The 19,585-nt window shown below is 39.4% G+C and overlaps 1 protein-coding gene across 7 annotated transcripts in view; it reads left to right on the plus strand.

The window, feature by feature from the left end:
• The window catches only part of MAP3K15 (mitogen-activated protein kinase kinase kinase 15), a 61,476-nt gene that overhangs the window by 40,048 nt on the left and 1,843 nt on the right, over positions 1–19,585 (plus strand). For 4 of the 7 annotated variants that reach the window (XM_015886264.3, XM_015886284.3, XM_085550242.1 and 1 more), the window contains 15 exons: positions 681–765; positions 3,916–4,049; positions 4,743–4,870; positions 6,594–6,724; positions 7,007–7,112; positions 10,536–10,693; positions 12,818–13,001; positions 15,034–15,211; positions 15,889–16,063; positions 17,140–17,325; positions 17,848–17,953; positions 18,241–18,451; positions 18,880–18,992; positions 19,156–19,253; positions 19,391–19,467. In XM_015886264.3, coding sequence (XP_015741750.2) covers positions 681–765; positions 3,916–4,049; positions 4,743–4,870; positions 6,594–6,724; positions 7,007–7,112; positions 10,536–10,693; positions 12,818–13,001; positions 15,034–15,211; positions 15,889–16,063; positions 17,140–17,325; positions 17,848–17,953; positions 18,241–18,451; positions 18,880–18,992; positions 19,156–19,253; positions 19,391–19,467 — 2,070 coding nt within the window. Of the gene's footprint in view, positions 1–680; positions 766–3,915; positions 4,050–4,742; positions 4,871–6,593; positions 6,725–6,818; positions 6,891–7,006; positions 7,114–10,535; positions 10,694–12,817; positions 13,002–15,033; positions 15,212–15,888; positions 16,064–17,139; positions 17,326–17,847; positions 17,954–18,240; positions 18,452–18,879; positions 18,993–19,155; positions 19,254–19,390; positions 19,468–19,585 lie in introns of those variants that run through there. The other 3 variants (XM_015886275.3, XR_014947131.1, XR_014947132.1) reach the window with 3 other exon arrangements.

Genomic DNA, 19,585 nt, shown 5'->3' on the forward strand with positions numbered 1-19,585 from the left:
TCACACAGGAGCCTACAGGAAAACTTGGTGTTCTGCTCAATGTTCTCCATTCCAGAGGACTAAATGAAATCAGTTAAAATCCTTTTTTTTCCAAAATATGTTACCTAATCTATTTTGTTGTCTTTCTGGATGCCCAACTAGAAATGACAAAATTGGATTTTCAGAAATAGTGGGGAATGACATTTGCAGCCAAAGTCTGTGGGAACATTTAGCTTAAACTGAAAATAATAGAGTTCTTGTCACTGCACACCAAATATGAGGTTACAAATCTTTTGCCACAGGACTGAACCTTTGAAAATCAATACATAATTTTTGAATATCTCAATTCCTTCTGTAATTACATTTGTAAATATTAGGACATAGTGAGCACCTCACATCAAACTGTGCAGCAAAAATATTTGTGTTGGATCTACCAATACTTTAATGTGCAATTACGGACAAGTATTTAGTTTAGTTTTGCAGGAGCAAATAAAATAATTTTATAAATTGTTAGGTTTTCGAAGTGTGTTTATGTTCTTTCTCCTTCAGAGTAGGATTAGTATGGCAGAAGTAAATAATGAAGGAAACCTGTGTCTGAATGTGCTATTCCATTTGTTTGCTTGCAAGCAAAGCCCATCCTGGGAAGAATTTATTTAATCTCTTTCTGAAGGGCTGTTTTCTGCTATTTGTTGCTCTCTTAGATTCTGTGGGTTGGTGAAAGAAATTTTGTCTGATGCAGTTGGCACTTTGGAACTAGAAGGAGAAATAGATGGAGAAACATTGGAGGTATGTCAGTGATGAAAGATCAAAGAACTGTGAATCATTTTCTCCATTTTCCTTGCACTTTCCTATCGGTACACTGGAAAGACAATCAATAAAATTTTTAATTTCTTAATTATATATGAAGCTTCAACTCTTACACAGTTCTGTGACCAGAACTACATTCATTTGAAAGAAGAAAAAAAACAACTATTTTAAAATGAAATGATCCTGCTAGTGCCGTAAACTGTATAAATCTCTAAAGAAGTGTTACTGATTTTATATTTACACTGCAAACAATCTATAGATAAGAGTAATCTGATACCACCTGGCTCAAGAGGGTAAGAAAAAGATACTGTTGACGTAACTGATGAGTGTAAAAACCCAGATGTGGTCTGTTTGGTTTGGATGTCTTTCTGCTTCTATCCCATTCTACCAATTCTATTATACAATTAAAAGCCGTTACTACAGTGAGCCTTTGTAGTAATTAAGGTATCAGAAGAGAATAGATGACCCTTTACTGTGCTGTTGCAAGAAATTTCATACTGTGTGGAGGAAGAATTTTTTGCACTAAAATTTGCATGTGTTGATTACAGGATTTTTTCCTCAAGTGAAATGGACAAGATAAGAACGCCTGTTAGGCCCACCTTAATACATGCATATGTAGTCTTGGCATTTATTATAGGATTGGGGTCTGCTTTGGCAAAGAAAGTGTATAATCTATAGCTGCAGACTTTACATTGCATATTTATGAACTTAGCTCATGGCAGGAAAATCTCAAAACATCACAGTCTATTCAGATGTGTAATAATCTCCCACAGGAAGTGAGTTCACCACAGCTTAAATCTTTTAAAAACAGAATTGGTAAAAGCCCTTGAGAATGCACAGTGGGAAACAATCCTGCATCAGTCAACAAAGTATAGAGAAATGACCACATAAATTACTGTTAGATTTTTAAGCTACATCATTCTCTGAGTGTATATCCCAATGTTTCAGAATTATCACCTTGTACTTACTATTTTAGGTGAGAAAATTAAATAAGAATTCGAGATACTAAGGGGAGGATAAATTTGCTTAGCTAAAGTAAAAGGCTTAATGCCTTCCTGCAGTCTGAGATCTTTTTAAATGAGACCATGTGGAAAAAGCACCTTTGTATCTCCTTGATGGACTTGACAAGCATAGAGAAATCAGAAATTCTAACTATTAATAAAACAAATATTAACACATGGGGAAGGGGAAAAATAACTTTGAGCACAATTTGGGGAAAAAATGATCATTTCATTTAGAGAATGATAATGTTATTCTGAGATTATGTATATTTTGAATTGTAGTGTTGCTTGAGAGCAGCTACATTTTAGGTCTCTGCAGTTCTCTCTGCCTTAGAATATTTGTTTCTGCGTATTGATATTGAAGAAGTTCCTATCATTTTTTTAAGTTCCTACTGTGCTCCACATTGGAGATCAGACATCTCCAACCCACATTAGTACATAAGGTCAGCTGTAAGCACTTGTTTACTCCTACCTCCTGGCTGAACTGCACATACAGGGGGTCACATATTCAGACCTTTGGCAATGAGCAGTGATGGATGCAATCTTTCTTTGGGCCTGTTGGAAAGCAGCATTAAACACGTCTGGTCTCTTAAAATGTCTACCAACTAGCAGTGAACTATAAATCTCGTCAGTTTTCATGTTTCATGGGACACAGACTGGAGAAGAGTGATTATAGAGCTGCCTTCAGAGTAGACTGTTGCAGATGGGATTGCTGTCAATCTTAAATTCTGTAATGTGACTGCTGAATTCTTTCTGCAGTTTGATGTCATATGATAGCTGTGAAAGCTGGATGTGTTACTAGCAAAGAACTTGACAAATTTTACATATGGCATTTTAGGTCAGTTGTGCCTATCATATAACAAGATTATGTTATAATTGTAAAGTGCTGAAACATGGAAAATGAAACTATGCTAAAGCTAGGCTAGCTCAAGTTTAGCTCCACTGAACAGAATATGCTGTTAAGATAAACGAGACAGTTTTTCTTTAGCACTTTTCATATAGTGACAGAAAACATGTCATCTTTTCTGAGAGGAGGAAGGGAGTTTCAGCAACACATGGACAGTGTGATACCAGAACTGCAAAGAAAAGTCAGAAGACACTTCACAGGATGGCTGATGCTGGCAGGCACCTCTGTGTCCATCAGGCCCAGCCCCTGTCCCAGCAGCATACTCAGAGTAGGGTGCCAGGGAGATGTCCAAGGAGGAGACTGTACAGTCTCTGGGTGGCCTGTGCCAGTGCCCCATCACCTGCACAATAAAAGGGTTCTTCCTTCATTTCAAGGTAATAGATCTCAAGTCTATATTCTGCATGAGATAGTAGATGAAACAGAGGTAGTAATTATGGATAGAAACATCAATAGTTGTGGCTATTTGAAAAAAAACAACAAAAACACAAAAATTGAGTAGAAAACTCATGAAGCTGCAGAAGATATTATGCTGTTTTCCTATATGGGAAATCTGTGTAGATTTGGAAAGATGCAGAGGGAGGTCTATGCAAATCCTGATTATACGATTATATCTGAGGCTATCAAATTTCCCTGTTGCTTTCTTTGGAATTGGAATCAAAGATTCTCTTTAACCCAGTCCCCATAAGAAACTTGGGTTAATTTAGTACCTGGGGTGTTTTTTGATTAGGCCTCACTCATCAATACACTTTCCACTCACCTCTTTGTAGGAGATCTCTGATACCACAAGGGATAAGGCAAAAAGGCAGTGTAAATTAGTGTAGTTTTGCTGAAGTTTGCACCAGCAGTGACTTACACAGGTGGTAGAATGGCCCACCATCTTTCAATAGCAGCAAATACAACCATTTTTTAGGTATTTAATAATCCTTGCAGAACAGTCTTTTGATAGCACCGTTTCACTGAGCTTAATTTACCATTGTGTTCCTTTTTTGGGTGAATGCGTTTGGAAGTTGGTTAGGGAAGATGTTTTGTAAAGCAAATAATGTGGACATTTTGAAAGTTGTATAATGCATGAGGCTGGTGGGTAGGTACCATCTGCTCTGCAGTAGCTACTCTGCACTGACTAATTCAGTGTAGTGCAAAACTTCTGCTAAACCTCTCTGTAATCTCAAATGCTATTGATCACAATTAATGTACTGCTTTGTTTGTCTTATCTGCTTGCAGTATGAATATGATTATGATGAGAAAGGTGACAGAGTAGTTCTAGGAAAAGGTACTTACGGGGTAGTATATGCTGGAAGAGACCTTAGCAACCAGGTCCGAATAGCCATCAAAGAAATACCCGAGAGAGACAGCAGGTAAGAGTGAGCTTATTGTTGTATGTACACATTGCTACCAGAACTGTAGTTGTTTGCTGAAAACTTGGCTGTTCTTAACAAGTATTTCTATGTGGTTGGTTTATAATGTTGCAGTATACTCACATTCAATTATCGTGTCCTCCTAGTATTCCTCAGCAGCCTTTGGAGAACGAGGACATCTAATTGTTTGGGAAAGAGTTCATATACATATGTATAGTTATGTGTACAAATATATATATATATGTGTGTGTTTATATGCATAGATATGTGTGTATGTGTAAATTTCATGAAAATGATACCATTTGACAATATATGTATATCTTAAATCCTAGAAAAATTAATTTGTTTTTAAAGTTGCAGTTGTATCTCATCTGTATTCCTTTCAAGGAGGAAAGAAAGGATAAAAAGAGTTTCTAAAGTGAAGGTACCATGCAGAACAAAGCAGACTGTAAATATGTTAGCTGAGGGCATGTTTCTCCTCCTCAGTTGCTCTGTGTTCTACCTCTTCTTTTTTTCAGCAGGCAGCAAGTCACTCTGCATTTTGAAGGTTGTGGGCAAGATATTTACTGAGAGTTGGATCAATATCACTATAATCCGTTCTGTTTGCAAAATATCATTTAAACATAGCCTAAAGGCCTTTCCCCCATCATGAGATACTCCTTGTTGGGTTTTTTTTCTGTTTGTTTTTAATAGATATTCTCAACCTCTTCATGAAGAGATAGCACTGCATAAATATTTAAAACATCGGAATGTTGTCCAATATCTTGGATCCGTTTCAGAGGATGGATACATTAAGATTTTTATGGAGCAGGTGCCAGGAGGTTTGTATTATTCTGAGCTTAATCTCTCAAAGAAACCAAAAGCAGTTGGGACCCTGAACTTAGTGAAAGCCAATGGATGTGCACTTAATGTGTTTGTGCACAGTATTTGGCTTTTCTGTTGAGCCATTCATTACCAGTGGCATTCTTTGCATGTGAAGAATGATTTGAAATATTCAACTCCCAGTCTTTTCTCCCCTTCCTGTAATAATGATGGAGAAAATTTACTAGGAATAAACTATGTAATGTTTGGTGTCAAATCCTCACATGTTGTAGATCCATAGAGATAGAACTCTGATTTCCTTTTAGCTTGATCAGCTAAATAAATGGAGCTTTTAAGATAGCTTCTGTTGAATTTGGAGAGAGGTTGAGCAAACCGAATATGAATTGGTACCTGCTACATTCAAACATCCTTGGCAGATCAAAGACAGAAGGGGTCTGCTTCTGTTGCTCATAAATCACTGTTTTGTTCCTTCAACCTTCTCTATATCTAAGTCCCTCTTCACCTACTCTAGGTTTCACTCCCACCTCCCTTTTGTATATGTCAATATAAGTCAGGATGAATGTAGTCAGTTTTGTAATTTGCAAAGCTAAAAGAGAAAGAGGAAAAAGCAGTTTTTCCATAGATGACCCACACACAGACATTCACAGAATAAATAAATGTATCTGGGGCATTCAAGATTGGATAGATTTTTATTTTGAATTCTTGAGACCTCCTGACCTAAAAACCTTCATTTTGACTGTTTTTTTGGTTTTTTTTTTGTTGTTCTGTTTTAAGCTGAGGCACTGACGTGTGTGATATGCTGATATAATTAACTTAAATCAACACTTCCACTTGTTTTCCTACACTTGTTAAAAGTGTCAGCTGCTGCTGTTTACCTGCCTTTTTTCCTCTATTCATATTTGCACAGTGGAGTGTGCTGTGATTAGTTGTTAATGCCGGGGTGTTATTGAACCAATTCTGTTAATTTTAACTCTGCAGCCAGTGTTTAAGAGAAACCAGCTATGTTGGCAAAGGCTACGATTCCCTTTAACTGAATTTGTCTGGCATTAAATAGAATGACTGCTTGCTGTTTATTATGAACAGAAAAAGAAAGATTGTCTTTATTTTGGCTTGTGATTAGAGTATTTGTGTAATTAAAAAAAGAATTAAATCTACTGAAGGCAGGTGACTTATAGATGACTTACCTCTTTCTCTGTACATCCATTAGTTTGTTTCTTTAAGATCATTCCTTTGTCTTTTCCTCTTTTCCTTTGGAATTTCTAGGACATAATCTCATATTTGCAAGGAAATTGGGTTTTGTTTCCCCTTTCCCTCCTCCCCCCCCTTTTTTTTTCTTTTTCTTTTCTTTTTCTCTCTGAAGTAAACCAGCTTGTTTGCTCATGCATCTGGTTCACAAAGTGTAGTATATTACATTATACAGTGTCATCTGTTATGGTATTTATTTCATTGAGAGCTGAATGGTTGCTCATCCTTATCTTAACAGCTGTTAGACTGAAGTGAGTGAGATGCATATAGCCCTGTTGTAACATTTCTTCTTGTCATGGAGATGAAAAAAGAGCTGGTAAAAAAGAAACAGCCAGTCAGGAGCAGTGGGAAAATGATTATAAGTGCTGTATTTCTCCCATGTTAGGATATTGTGCAAAAGGTTGATCTGGCCTTAAATGTTTAATATTAAACTTGGGATTTTGTAATCTTGATATTCTTTCTTCTTAAATTACCTAGGCAGCCTCTCGGCTCTCCTGAGGTCTAAGTGGGGGCCAATGAAAGAACCCACAATTAAATTTTACACCAAGCAGATTCTGGAAGGCCTTAAGTATCTCCATGAGAACCAGATTGTACACAGAGATATAAAGGTAAATTTTTCCTCTGGTGTGTCTTGTGTCATTTGCTTTTCATTTTATTTACTTCAGTTAGTTTTACTGTAACCTGATGTAGAATTTTTGATAGAATTTCATGGAAGCTTAAAAGGAAGGAATACAACAATCCCTTGATGCTTCTGGAAAATTCCTTTGTAGAAAGGTATATTAAAAAGATAACCACAAACCTGTAAGAGTATCGAGGCTGGGATTTAGAATCTGCACTTACCTGTTTTCCCCCCTTCATCCCACACCTTCTCTCTTTCATCAAAACTGCAGGGTGATAATGTGTTGGTGAACACCTACAGTGGTGTGGTAAAGATATCTGATTTTGGTACTTCCAAACGGCTGGCTGGAATCAATCCATGCACTGAAACATTTACAGGTATGGTATGACCGGTTGAACAGAGATTTTTGTGAGTATTGTTAATATGAGTTATTCTTCACTGCCATCTAGGGCTAGGCCTATGATAGGTTTAGATGTAGAGCCAAGAGGCTTTTTGGATTGGTGGTGAAAATGGGATTAGGTCTCTTATTCTATGCTATACAGTGCTGTAAGTTCCCTTGTAGAACAAAGTAGAGAAAAATAGCAGCGTTCAGGGAAAACGAGGCTTAATGAATAACAGCTGAAAGTTCAGACTGTAAAATGACAATATGGTCACATAATTACTCAATTATTTTATCAATGGAAAAAAAAAAGGCATGTTTTCACTTGTTGTATGACCATATGCATAGGCTGACAGCACAAATCACTAGTCTTGCATTGGCCTGCAATTTAAGTATGGAAAAGTGTCCATAGTCATCAGTCATGTGGAACGTGGAAGACACAACCTATGTTTAAAGGCTTCCCATGACCTGGTGATGACTGCATTTCCTCCTTTCTTAGAAAGGAAGCCATGAACATAAGATCATGAAGATTCTGAAGTGTTAAGTAAAAAATACTGTTCAGAAAAGTAAGTTATAAAGAAAGCTTGTGAATTAGAAACTTGACCTCAAATTACCATCCAGATCTGAACAGAGTGTATGTTGTTTGCCTCTTGAGATCAACATCCCAGCAGGTGCAGGCATTTGAAATGAATGTTTTCTGCAAATCTTTAACGATTTTAATTAGAATTAAAGAGAACAAAATAAGTGCTATTAGTGCAACTTGGAATCATAAATGCAGCATTTGAATGCTTAGAATGATGCACTGCAAGAAACAATCTCTTTGGTTGCAGCAGATAAGCATGTACATGAAGGTATGTCTGAACAGTTGGTTGCATGCTGCCTTCTGAAGCATTCCTTTAATGAGTTCCACTGTGTTTTCCAAGGTATTCAACAAATAAATTTTAATGAGTTGTCTTCCTTAAGTAGCTGGATGAATGATCCTCAAATACATACAGATATCCAGAAAAGAATATTTTCAGTTTTTGCCATCAACATCTGTCCTTGTCATTGTTGTTAGATGAGTTGTTATTAGAGATGGTTTATGGAGAAATAGTATCTGAAGAAATGTCCCCATACAGTAATAAAAAGGTAAATTTTTTCCTTGTGCTCTTCTTCTTTGTTCTCTTGTATATTTGCTGTCCCGCTCGTGCCTTAGAGGTATAATTTACCGCGACTAGAAATGTTTTACTTAAATTCTCAGTTTGGATTTAAAATCAGTAGGCAGGGAGCTATTGCCGGGGAGGGCTTTAACAATTCTCCTGCTATTTGTTTTGCTTCTTAACTCGGTACATAAACTGCAGATTTTAAGCATTATGCAATACAATCAGGTGATTCAAGGGTAAGGCTTCTAGTGGTTTAAACATTACATCCATCCATTTAAGACACTCCGCCTGAGGGCAAAGCTATGGCTTGAACTGTAGTTCCACAGTAGTTTAATGAACATACAAATATCCAATGCCTTTATCTTTGCCAGATGTCCTCTATTTTATTCTTCATAGTTTTACCACACTATAATTTCATTGCGTTCTTAAGAAGAAAAATGATTTAAAGATACTGTAAAAGACCTAGTAGAAATTTGTGTGGAAAAAAAGTACTGTAGTGGTTGAAACACAGAGAATGTTTATAGATTTTCTTTGCTGATGTGGACTGACTTCTTGTAAAGCCCTCTTGTCTGTTTTCTGAATATACTATTAAAGACCAGAGATTCCAGGTTGATTATTCTTATTTCATTTTTGTACTGCTTTTTTTCTTTCTCAGTTTTATAGCTAGTTGTTGCACTCAGACTGTCTGCAAACGAACTTCAGGGGCATCTAGTTTTATCTGTTAACAGCCAGCTGCTGGATCTTATTTTGTCTAACTTCAGAAGTTTCAGCAGGTTTTTCTTTTCATCTTTTTAGTAACTTTGGTTGTCAGCAATTCCAAACACATCAAGAAAACTTCACTGAATTGCAACTTATGAAGAGTTCCTTGATTTTTGTAATCATAATGTAATTAGTTTATCTTGATTATTGCCTCAATTGTCTGTGTAAAACTTCAGATTAAAAAGAAACAGAAAATTCTTTATCGACTTATATTTACCAAACCACCTGTATAAACTAACTTTTTGAAATTCCCAGTCACTGTATCGTGCAGAATCAGTGCCTTTTTGATGCTGTTTTTTGGTGGTATTGTCACAACTCCATTATTTTTACAAGACTTTATTCTTTGTTTAAAACAAAACAAGAACAACAAAACACGACCTTCACCTGCTTGCTGGGTTATTCTGTTTAAAAATAAATAAAAAACAACAACAAAATACCTGACGAAAATAATTGCTTTGACACATTGTTCATAGGGTTTTTTAACTGGGATATTACCTTATTTACGTTGTGATAATTTACCTTCTCATCGCCATTAGAGGTATTTCTTGCAGATGTTGGATTTTTTTAAGCTTCTGTGAAGCCCTAGTTGGCTGATTCTTAATGGTTTAATCTTATTAAATCTTGCTTAATATTATGGAGAAGTGTTCCTAGGAACAAACAATCTGAAAGGAAAAACAGATTATATCTGCATTAAAATAGGGATCTAAGAACTGCCAGTATGAAAAGAACTATCAAAGAACATTTTTCTAATAGTTATTATCCTAAAAATACCAATCATTTAGTTTGTGTACTACAATAAATCGTAGTCTGCTAATAGTGAAAGACTTACAAAAATATGTTGAGAAAAAAAGTATGCTTGCCCTTCTTGCTCGGTTCTCTCATTTCCCTACTTGTAACAGTTACACTCAACAAACCATTTTGTTTTGCACTCTCAACACTCTGCTTCTACTTTGCAGTCTAAAACTGTATTTTTTTCCCCATGAACTACTTCCTTAGAGTTTTCTCCTCATTACCAGTAGGCATCTTATCATTTAGAATCCTATCTTCAGATCTTCTGTCTTTATCAGCAGAGACATTTTGGCCTCTCCTTGAACTGTTCACTTTTTTGTTAAAGCTGCTCTCTTACACCAGTGTTCTCATTATTCAAGTAAACATAGGAAAAATTGCTCTCGTGAACAATATCTGTTACTGCTGCTATTCCTCACCTCCTACCTGCATAATCTTTACAATTCAGTGCCTGCAAAAAAATATTTCATGTGATTTCATGTTCTAAGGAAGTGTTTTGATTGTTGAGTATATTTTTAGCAGTTTAAAACCTTATATTAGAAGGGGGAAAAAGTTTATAGAAAAGATCCTGAAATGTAACTTTTTCTACTTTTCACTGCCAATCTCAGAAGTCAAATCTTTTGGCTGCATGGGCTGCATTCGTCGATTTTTGGATTGCTTAGTGGTGTGTTCATTCTCTTTAATAAAACTGAAGAATATGCATGAAACTTGGCAATCCTTTTTGTCTTGACCAGGCACACTGCAGTACATGGCTCCAGAAATCATTGACAAGGGACCACGAGGATATGGTGCACCAGCTGATATCTGGTCACTAGGCTGTACCATGATTGAAATGGCAACGGGCAAGCCTCCATTTCATGAGCTAGGAGAGCCTCAAGCAGCAATGTTTAAAGTAAGTGCATGGATTTTCTACTATCTGGTTGATGAATTTTCAAATTCCAATTTAATTTTGAAAAGATTAATTCAGTTGGTGGTAACCTTTTGTTGTATGGATTGTTTTGCACAAAGCCACAGTCCCAGCTGCATTCTTAATTCTGACTGAATTCTCTGACAGAACTCTCTGACTCTTCTGCTCAAAGCTGTACCGCTCTAGTGAGCTGTAATTTATTTTTGTGCTGGTAATAGGTCATGACTCAGAGCAGCAACCTCAGAAATGAGTTAAGATACATGAAAACTAATATTCTCTGCCTTCTATCTTCTCCTGCTCTTGATTTCCCAGTTGGCAACCAGAGTCTCCAGTGATGACAGTGAAGTTCTTAGTGCTCCTTTAAGAATTTTTGTTTTGTTTTGTTTTTTAAGCATTCCTCCAAGAGGATGTGTTTGCCTTCTCTTTCTAAGGCTCAGTCTTTTACAAGATAGTAGGATGGACTCCATCAGGAGAGGGGTGGCCAGCAGGGACAGAGAGGTGATTGTTCCTCTCTACTCTGCTCTTGTGAGGCCCCATCTGGGGTACTGTGTCCAGGTGTGGAGCCCACAGTACAAGAAAGACAGAGAGCTGTTGGAGAGGGTCCAGAGGAGGGCCACGAAGATGATCAGGGGGATGGAGCACCTCCCCTACGAAGACGGGCTGAGGGAGCTGGGCTTGTTCAGCCTGGAGAAAAGAAGGCTGCGGGGTGACCTCATTGCAGCCTTCAATGCCTCAAGGGAGAATGGTCACATAAGATGGTCACACTAAGAGGAGTAGTCACAGCCCAGTGACCTGTTGGCTGTCTTCTCTTTGCCCAAAGCAAAAGTGATTGGTGATAGGATATTGCCCATTTATAAAGTACTGTCCAGAGTTACAAATCAGATAAAAATGCTTCAACAGAAAAGGCAGGTGTTCTGATATTGTATCTTACCAACGGAAGACAACATAAATAAATACACTGCTTTGATTTATTTATTAAATACATTAATGTCATTGCAGAGGTTAGTAAGTCGCAAATACTAAAATAAAGTTGCCTTCAATTTTTGTTCGATGCTGAGGTTTGAACATGCTTAGCTTTCTGATTTGGAAGGCATAATGCATTATTAGCATTTTATCTTCTGCACCGTCATTCAATTGCAGGCACCACTGCTCAGCACTTCCAGCTTCAGCTTTTCTTGAAGCCTTACTGTTAAGTGCATAATGGTGCCAAAGTATGTTAATGCGGCTCTATAATGAGATTGTTTAAATAAACTATTCATTTTATCAAGCTGCTGGCACCTGCTTAGCTGCTGGGCTGCCATCATCCCTTGTGGACACTGTCTTTCTGCATGGTCACCAGAGCATGTTGTGTATAAAGGTGCTGAGTCTACAAGTCAGACACGCATCACACAACTCTGACGTCAAACCATTTAATGCCAGATCAGCACGAAAGAGTAAAAGGGCAGTGAATTCACTGGAGAAATCACGAAGGAGCAACTTGGAATAGTACGTTTGTCGTTACTTAAATTATGGGGGTGTCATCTCTTTGGCTATCACATGATTTTCAGTTCCCTTACACTGAAAGGCTATGGAAGGTATCTGGCCCAAGTGCTGGGGGCAGTGACAAGGTCAAGGTCATTGTGAGCATTGGTGCAAGGAAATTTGGCAGCAGTGGGAGCAGAACAGGTGGAGGCCCCAGGCAGTGAGACAGTCATGTTAGAGGAGGAAGTCATTCCTGATCCTGAGCACGGATGTGCTGCAGGAGGTCAGCAGCTGAGAGAGATGGGGTGCTCCACTCCAGGAGGGATTGGTGGCTGTGTGAGAAACAGCATTTGATGAAGCCCTTGGGATGGACAATGTCCAGATCTCAAGACTGTCTGAAGGTAGGTGTTTGGGCACATCCGTACTTTGTCATTTATGTAGCACAGTGGGTATTCAAGCCACATTTGTAGTGCAGTAAAACAGGATCAGAGCCTCACTGTCACTTCACTGCTTTGTGTTGACACCTACCTTGCTGCTTTTCCACTTTGATATATCAGTAAGAATGTGCTGGATCAAGCTAAGAAAACTTTGGCTCATGATCTCCTTGCCACTTTGTTAAAATAACTGCTGTTTGTGTTTTACTTGCAGGTCGGGATGTTTAAGATTCATCCTGAAATTCCAGAATCACTGTCTGCTGAAGCAAAAGCCTTTATTTTGCTGTGTTTTGAGCCTGATCCCTGTAAGCGTGCTACAGCGTCTGATTTGCTCAGAGATTCTTTCCTGAAACAAGTCAACAAGGGCAAGAAAAGCAGAATCGCATTCAAGCCTTCAGGTAGCAGCCAAATGCAGGTCAACATCATTAGTAAGGGTTATATAAAAGAGTGGAGCCATTAAGCACTTTCTTTTACTTGTGCCAAGAAATCAGCAGGAACTCAAAAGCCGAAAGTGACTGCAATTTGTAATTAGACATATTATATGTAACAATTTCCTCAAAATATGAAGTCTTGCTTATTTTGTGTACTGTGTAATTGCCTCCCAACCAAATTCTACCTTCTCCCACAAGTAAATTACCCATTTATAGGAAGTTTAAATTAGAAAAAATGATGTTCTGTAAGGACTCCAAAGCCATTCTGCAGTTTAGATTCACGGTTCTGTACAGCTTAGAGATCTGGGCTTCACAGAGCTGGTCCTTGACACCTGGAAGTGGGTCTGTCAGGTGTTTCAATCGACATTTGGTCAGCGTTGTCCAGCTTGAATACAGAAAATGGATATCTGACTCTGTTTGCTGAGGGAGCTGTGCTGGGGGTTGCTTAGTTTTATCCATCTAGCGTATTTCCCCCTGCTTCCCCACAGCCACATTCTCAGTGATAAGCAACCGTCTGTATAGACTTACCAAATAAATCCACGTCTGAAGGAACTGTCCATTTAAAAAATAGGCAAATCCATTGATCTTACCTCTTGTGTCTGCGCTCACATCCCCGGTACAAACTGAAATGCTTCTCCTTTTGATCATTTTTCCCCGTGGCAGAGAACTTTTGAAAGAAAAGGAATGGAAATCTAATTGGGGGGGTGGGGTTGGGGGGGAACTAGCAAATAATTTATAACATCTAGATGAGCTGTTTTCAGAAAGGAAGTGGGCATCTCTGTCCTGAGAGGCAGTGGGCAAAGAGAATTGCAGTCTCTGAAGCCGGACTAGGTTAGTGGGATAGCTGGACTCTGATAATGGGGCTCTTTGGGGATAACCCAAGGAGCTTCTCTGCAGGGGAGCAGTGGGAGCAGCAGGAATCAAGCTCAGTGTTGGCCATTACCATGAGCAGAGCAGACAAATGATTCAAATATTGCATCCTGCTTGAGTAAAGGCAGCAGCTGCAACTGAATGTGTGCATGGCTGCCCCAGAGCAAGAGAGAGCTGTGTTGGCTGCAATAGCCATCTCTGTGGAGAGCTGGGGGCATGAAGCAGGCCATGGCCCTGCAGCTGCAACAGTTCATTTCATCTTCTCACCATTTCCCTCAATACCCATTTCCTGTCTTTTCCCACATTTTTTACCCATCCTATTTCTGTCTTTTTTTTTTTTTTTTTTTTTTTGTCGTTGTTTCTTTTCTTTTCTCTCTGATAATAAAAGCAGCTCACATCAGATCTCAGCCTGTACCCCGGGGACAGCAACTTTCAATTTTCTGTGCTGCTGAGAAGCCTTTGAGCTCATTCTCACAATGTGACATACCTTGTTTCATCTCTGTGACTGTTTAACCTCAGCCATTTGAACATCTGTCTTGCGCTATGGAGGATATCAGAGCTGTCTGAATAACTTTAACTTCTAGCTCCCTTCCTCCCCCCTGCCTCATTGCTTCCCTTCACCATTTGTAGTGACAAACATCAAACTTCTGTGATGTTTTAGCTTCACACATGTGAGGACTCTGAGAAGGCAAAACTTCTTCCTTGGCTTTCCTATCACACAGCTGTACAATGGCAATCAGGATTACAGCAAACTCTTTGTAGGTTACCTTTTTTCTTCTTCCAAGATGAATTGAAATGGGATAAGAGCTTTCTTTCAGACCTTAGAGAGGGAATATTTACTGAGGGCAGAGGGAAATGCAGATGAGGCTGATGCCATGGGTATTAGAGTGGGAGCAGAGAAATGGAGCCACAGAATAATTAAGGTTGGAAAAAACCTCTCAGATCATGTAGTCCAATCACTAACCCATCCCTACCGTGTCCCTCAGTGACACAGGGATGTCCCAGTGAGGCAGGAGGGGCTGGGCAGCAGGGTGCTCTCTGCTGAGATCTGGCTATGCTGGTTGTTACCACCAGCACATTGCTCCTTCCTGCCTCTGTGTGCTCCATGTTCTGTGATGTCTGCTCGCAGATTACAATCGGAACTCATCCCTCCCACTGCCCATCCATGGAGAACAGGCTGGCAGCAGCAGCAGCGAGCACGGCTCTGTTTCACCAGACTTCGATGTACAGCATGACGTGTTTTTCGAAAGGCCGAAGAGATCCATTTCAGAGATTCAGACAAGGCATCCCATTGCTCATTTATTGAGGTAAAACAGTTGCTTTTCACTTGACTCTTGTGAGGGCTCTGTGGATTAATTCATATTATATTCTGTCTGGGGGCATTTATTTACCGTGATGACTATCTAAGCAGGTGTGTTAGGCGAGTGAAATACCAGTTAATTTAAGTATTATTTATTTAACTAACAAACAATGGTTCTTTCTCCTTAAAGTTTCTGTGTATTTATGTACTTTTTTTTCCCAGTAAATAAATGTTGGTCTCCCATTGGGTGATTCAGGAGTGGATGAGCTGCCTCCTTCCAAGTACTCTCAAGAGAACATGGGGAAGGGGCAGCAGACAGCTTTGCTGATCAGAGAGCACAAACCAATACATTCAAATGAGTATGCTGAAGTATGGGACCAGAAAACATAACCAGCAATCTCAGCCCAAAATTCTCAGCTTTCCTCCCCAAAACTGAGGCAGTGCTGGCTGATGATGGTGCCGTTTCTCAGCAGGGTGACATCAGTATTGTGCCACCACTCAGGTTTTCATCAGCTGAGGGTATGAACCCTCTTCTCTCTCAAAATCAGTGTTTAGCAGTGTGATCAAAGCCCTGCTGTAGTTTAACTCACTTTTACACCTACTAATTACCCCAGCTCACTACTGACAGCACTGCCACGTGGGCATTTCTGAGGTCTCTTATTTGTGGCCCTGTTGCTGATGCAGTGTGCCTGATGAGGGCCTGGCCCTGGAGGACAGAAGTTTCTCTCCTTCCAGTGAGGATAAGGATTCTGGTCTGTTCCTGCTACGGAAGGACAGCGAACGCCGGGCAATTCTATATAAAATTCTCAAGGAAGAACAGAATAAAGTTGCTTCAAATTTACAGGACTGTATTGCACAGGTAATTTCATTTCAGCTCTCCTTTTCCTGCTTCAAAAGGAAAATGACAAGCCAAGTAGCCAGCATCACTCCTTTCCTGAAAACCAATAAATGAAGATGCCAGTAGTGGTAAATCAATAGGACTTTACATTTCTGTAGTCCAGGTTCACAGTGGCATTCACATTTGATGGCTTGTGAGCTTCAGGTGGTTGAGCTGTTCCTTCTGAATACCTTTAACTGTGCTTAAGCCTTTTGCTGTAGTCTGAATCCAGACATCACCGCGTGGGTGCTGCTGGGCTCCTGTTCTGTGGGCAGTTGGTGGCTGTTAGAGGTCTGAGGTTGGTGAAATGTGGTTTTGGTGACTTTTCTTTTCTTTTTTGGTGTTTTATTAAGGACAAAATTGTGCGGTAGTTCATGGCCTTAACAGAGTCTAAAATCTGTGCATGACATCTCAGTCAGAAGTAACCATGGTTTTAAATATTTTCCAGGATAAAGAAGGATTATTTAGTAAAGCACGTCCTACCTCAGTCCCCAGCTGTTCTGTAGCATGGCTTTAATCATCTTTCCATTATTTCTGTAATACTTGCCCTTTTCCTTTTAATTACACAGGTGGCTGTTCTTACATGTACCAAAATGGTCTTAACTGCAGGGGTTCGGACTGCAAATCAGAGAATGAAAGTTTGAGTGCTGTCGCTGTGTAATCACAGAGCTTTTTCTGACTTACAATAGATGGGTGCATAAACATAATGGTTATATAATGTCTGCACAATTACTTGGAAGTCCAGAGTCTTATTGTAGGAACACCATCTACAAGCATTTGGGTCTCTTACCAACTTGCTCTGCTGCTTTTATGGAGGAAAGCTGCCCTCTACAGTACATTGGGCAAATGTGTAAATATTAATCTTGAACCTCCCCCTTTGTGATAGCCGCAATAGCAGTAGGTAGACTTGGCTGATTCAAAGGTTCTGTGGTATCTGTGCTTAGGTGTGAAACATACATGTACAAAGCTATAAATTATAACCTAGATACTTATACTACTGATTAGATACTTAATGACATTGACTTTTACTTGATAGGTGTTCATTATTTTTTCTCCAGAGCTCTGAAGAACTGCAGCTTTCAATGGCCCACATCAAGCAAATTATTGGGATTTTAAGGGACTTCATACACTCTCCTGAGCATAGAGTGATGGCGTCTACCATATCCAAGTTGAAAATGGATTTGGACTTTGACAGCACGTCCATCAATCAGATTCATCTGGTGCTGTTTGGATTTCAGGATGCGGTGAGTTCCTTGCCTGGGCACAGAAGGAAAGGAAGCCTTCCTGGACAGACCTCTCAGTGCAAGGGTTTGTAGCTTCCTCACTCCTCCTCACCTCTCCCCATGTTCCTGCTCTTGCTGAGCAGCCATCAGAAAAGCTGCAGAGGGAAATGTGGAACTGAAGCCCTGACAGATTGTAACCTCAGCCTCAGTGAGACGGGTGCTCCCAACCTGGCCATGAAACTGAGTGGGGCTGAAGGACAGCCCATGGGCCTACCAGCAAGTTCTAAAGCTCATTCTGCATCCTGCATTTGTTCTCTGTTTATATCCCGTTGTACGGTACAGGGGTGTGAATGTCACAGTCTGATTTGAGAGCTCTAGTCTCAAACTATCAGATTGGCTGCTTAGCCTTTCAAAAGTGGGAGGGTTTTGATGATTCTTGCGCTTAAAACTTCACCTTAATACTGAAAAACAAGTTTTATTTCCTAATTTGCAAGAAAATATTGTTTGTTGCAATTTAACTTTTACTTGCTCATATATCTGCAGGTGAACAAAGTGTTAAGAAATCATTTAATAAGGCCCCACTGGATGTTTGCAATGGACAATATAATTCGCCGTGCAGTCCAAGCAGCAGTCACCATTCTTATTCCAGGTAAAATAATTCGGTTGTAAACAAACTAAAAGGAAAAGCTGATTGTGCATTTGTGTGGCAAATGGAACAGGTAGATGTTTCAGCACACTCCATCAGCACGTCATGACCCGCATCCCCTGTGTTACTTCATCAAGGGCACGGGCTTTTCCTACTCCTCTGCACATCATGAAACAAGTCCTCAGCCTCAGCTGAGACTCCTCCACCTGCAGTAACAAAGAGCAAACTGTGCTACCCTATGGAGATATAAACCTACTGAAATAAAATCTTATATTATTTCATTTTATCAGAACTTCGAGCTCACTTTGAGCCAGCATCAGAAACTGAAGGTGGTGACAAAGATTGTGATGAAGTGGAAGAGAGTTTCCGTCCCTCTGAACAAAACGGGACGGAGGATGCTGCCGTCACATCAGGAGTCAGCACCCTCAGCTCCGTGGTGTCACACGAGGCTCAGCAGCATCTTAGCCTTGAGCTGGGCAGACTCAAGCAAGAGACCATAAGGTAACCCAGTGGCAGGCTCACTAATGAGCATACGCAGAGCTCTTCAAAGCACTTTTCCTATTCTTCATGGGTTATACTTACATGTTGCTGCCGATGCATCTTCTGTATGGGTGCAAAGTAAATCACCGCAGCGTTACACTGCCTTGTAGTAAATTATAAAGAAAGAGAAACTCTGCCCAGGGAAACTGCTGAACACCAGGAAAAGAATTTACAAAGTATTTACTAAATTCTGCTGCAAAGATGAGAGACTTAAACTGCTACCGCCAAGCTGAGACTCAGACAACAGAATCTAGCATGTTACTGAAGAGTGTCAAGTATCCCTTGTATCAAGTCCTGGGGCAGCTGTTAAAAAATGATCAATACATGTGTTTTTTCAGTTAGATTTATTCTCAGCATGGTGGCTGTTTGTCTCTCTTGTATGACAACAGGCTTTTGGAGAAACTCGTCCAGAAGGAGAAGGAGTATCAGACCCTACTACAACGATCTCTGGAGCAAAAAACACAGGAATTGCACTTGCTTCAATTAAAACTTAAACCCAGAGGTATGAGAAGATAGTGAGTACTTTGACAGTATGTATGTGCATGTTCATGGGATTGGTTAAGGGGTGATTTGGATCTTGTATTTTAAGTTTAAATAGTCTCAAAACCACCACTTTTGTCGTTGTTTTGAGGTGTAATGACCTATTATTATTTTTTCTGTTAAAGACTGGCAGTGGCCTGCATCAACTTTAAAAGAGAATGCAGACCCAGAGCTCACAAACTGGCTGAAAGAACAAGGGGCAGACCTGGATACCATTAGAAGGGTAAAAATAAACATATATGTTTATATGTGTATATGTATATAAATATATATACACCTTAAAAAAATTGGCAGCCCTTGTTAACAGTTTGGTTTGAAAGGAGGAATACTTAGTTATTTAGGAACCAATTTCCCTTTCAGTTTGCTGAAGAGGATTACACACTGAGTACTGTCCTTAATGACATCACTAAGGATGATTTGCGATGCCTTCAACTGCGGTAAGGTCACAGCTGAGAGCGTAATTAATAAAAAAGGGGAGAGGGGAAGATGTTATGATGTTGTTATAGGCCTATTATTTTACTCTGATCTTCTGTTAATATATGAACAACACTGACT

Source organism: Coturnix japonica, chromosome 1, assembly GCF_054131305.1.
Source record: "Coturnix japonica strain WE chromosome 1, WE-NBRP24, whole genome shotgun sequence".
NCBI lineage: Eukaryota > Metazoa > Chordata > Aves > Galliformes > Phasianidae > Coturnix > Coturnix japonica.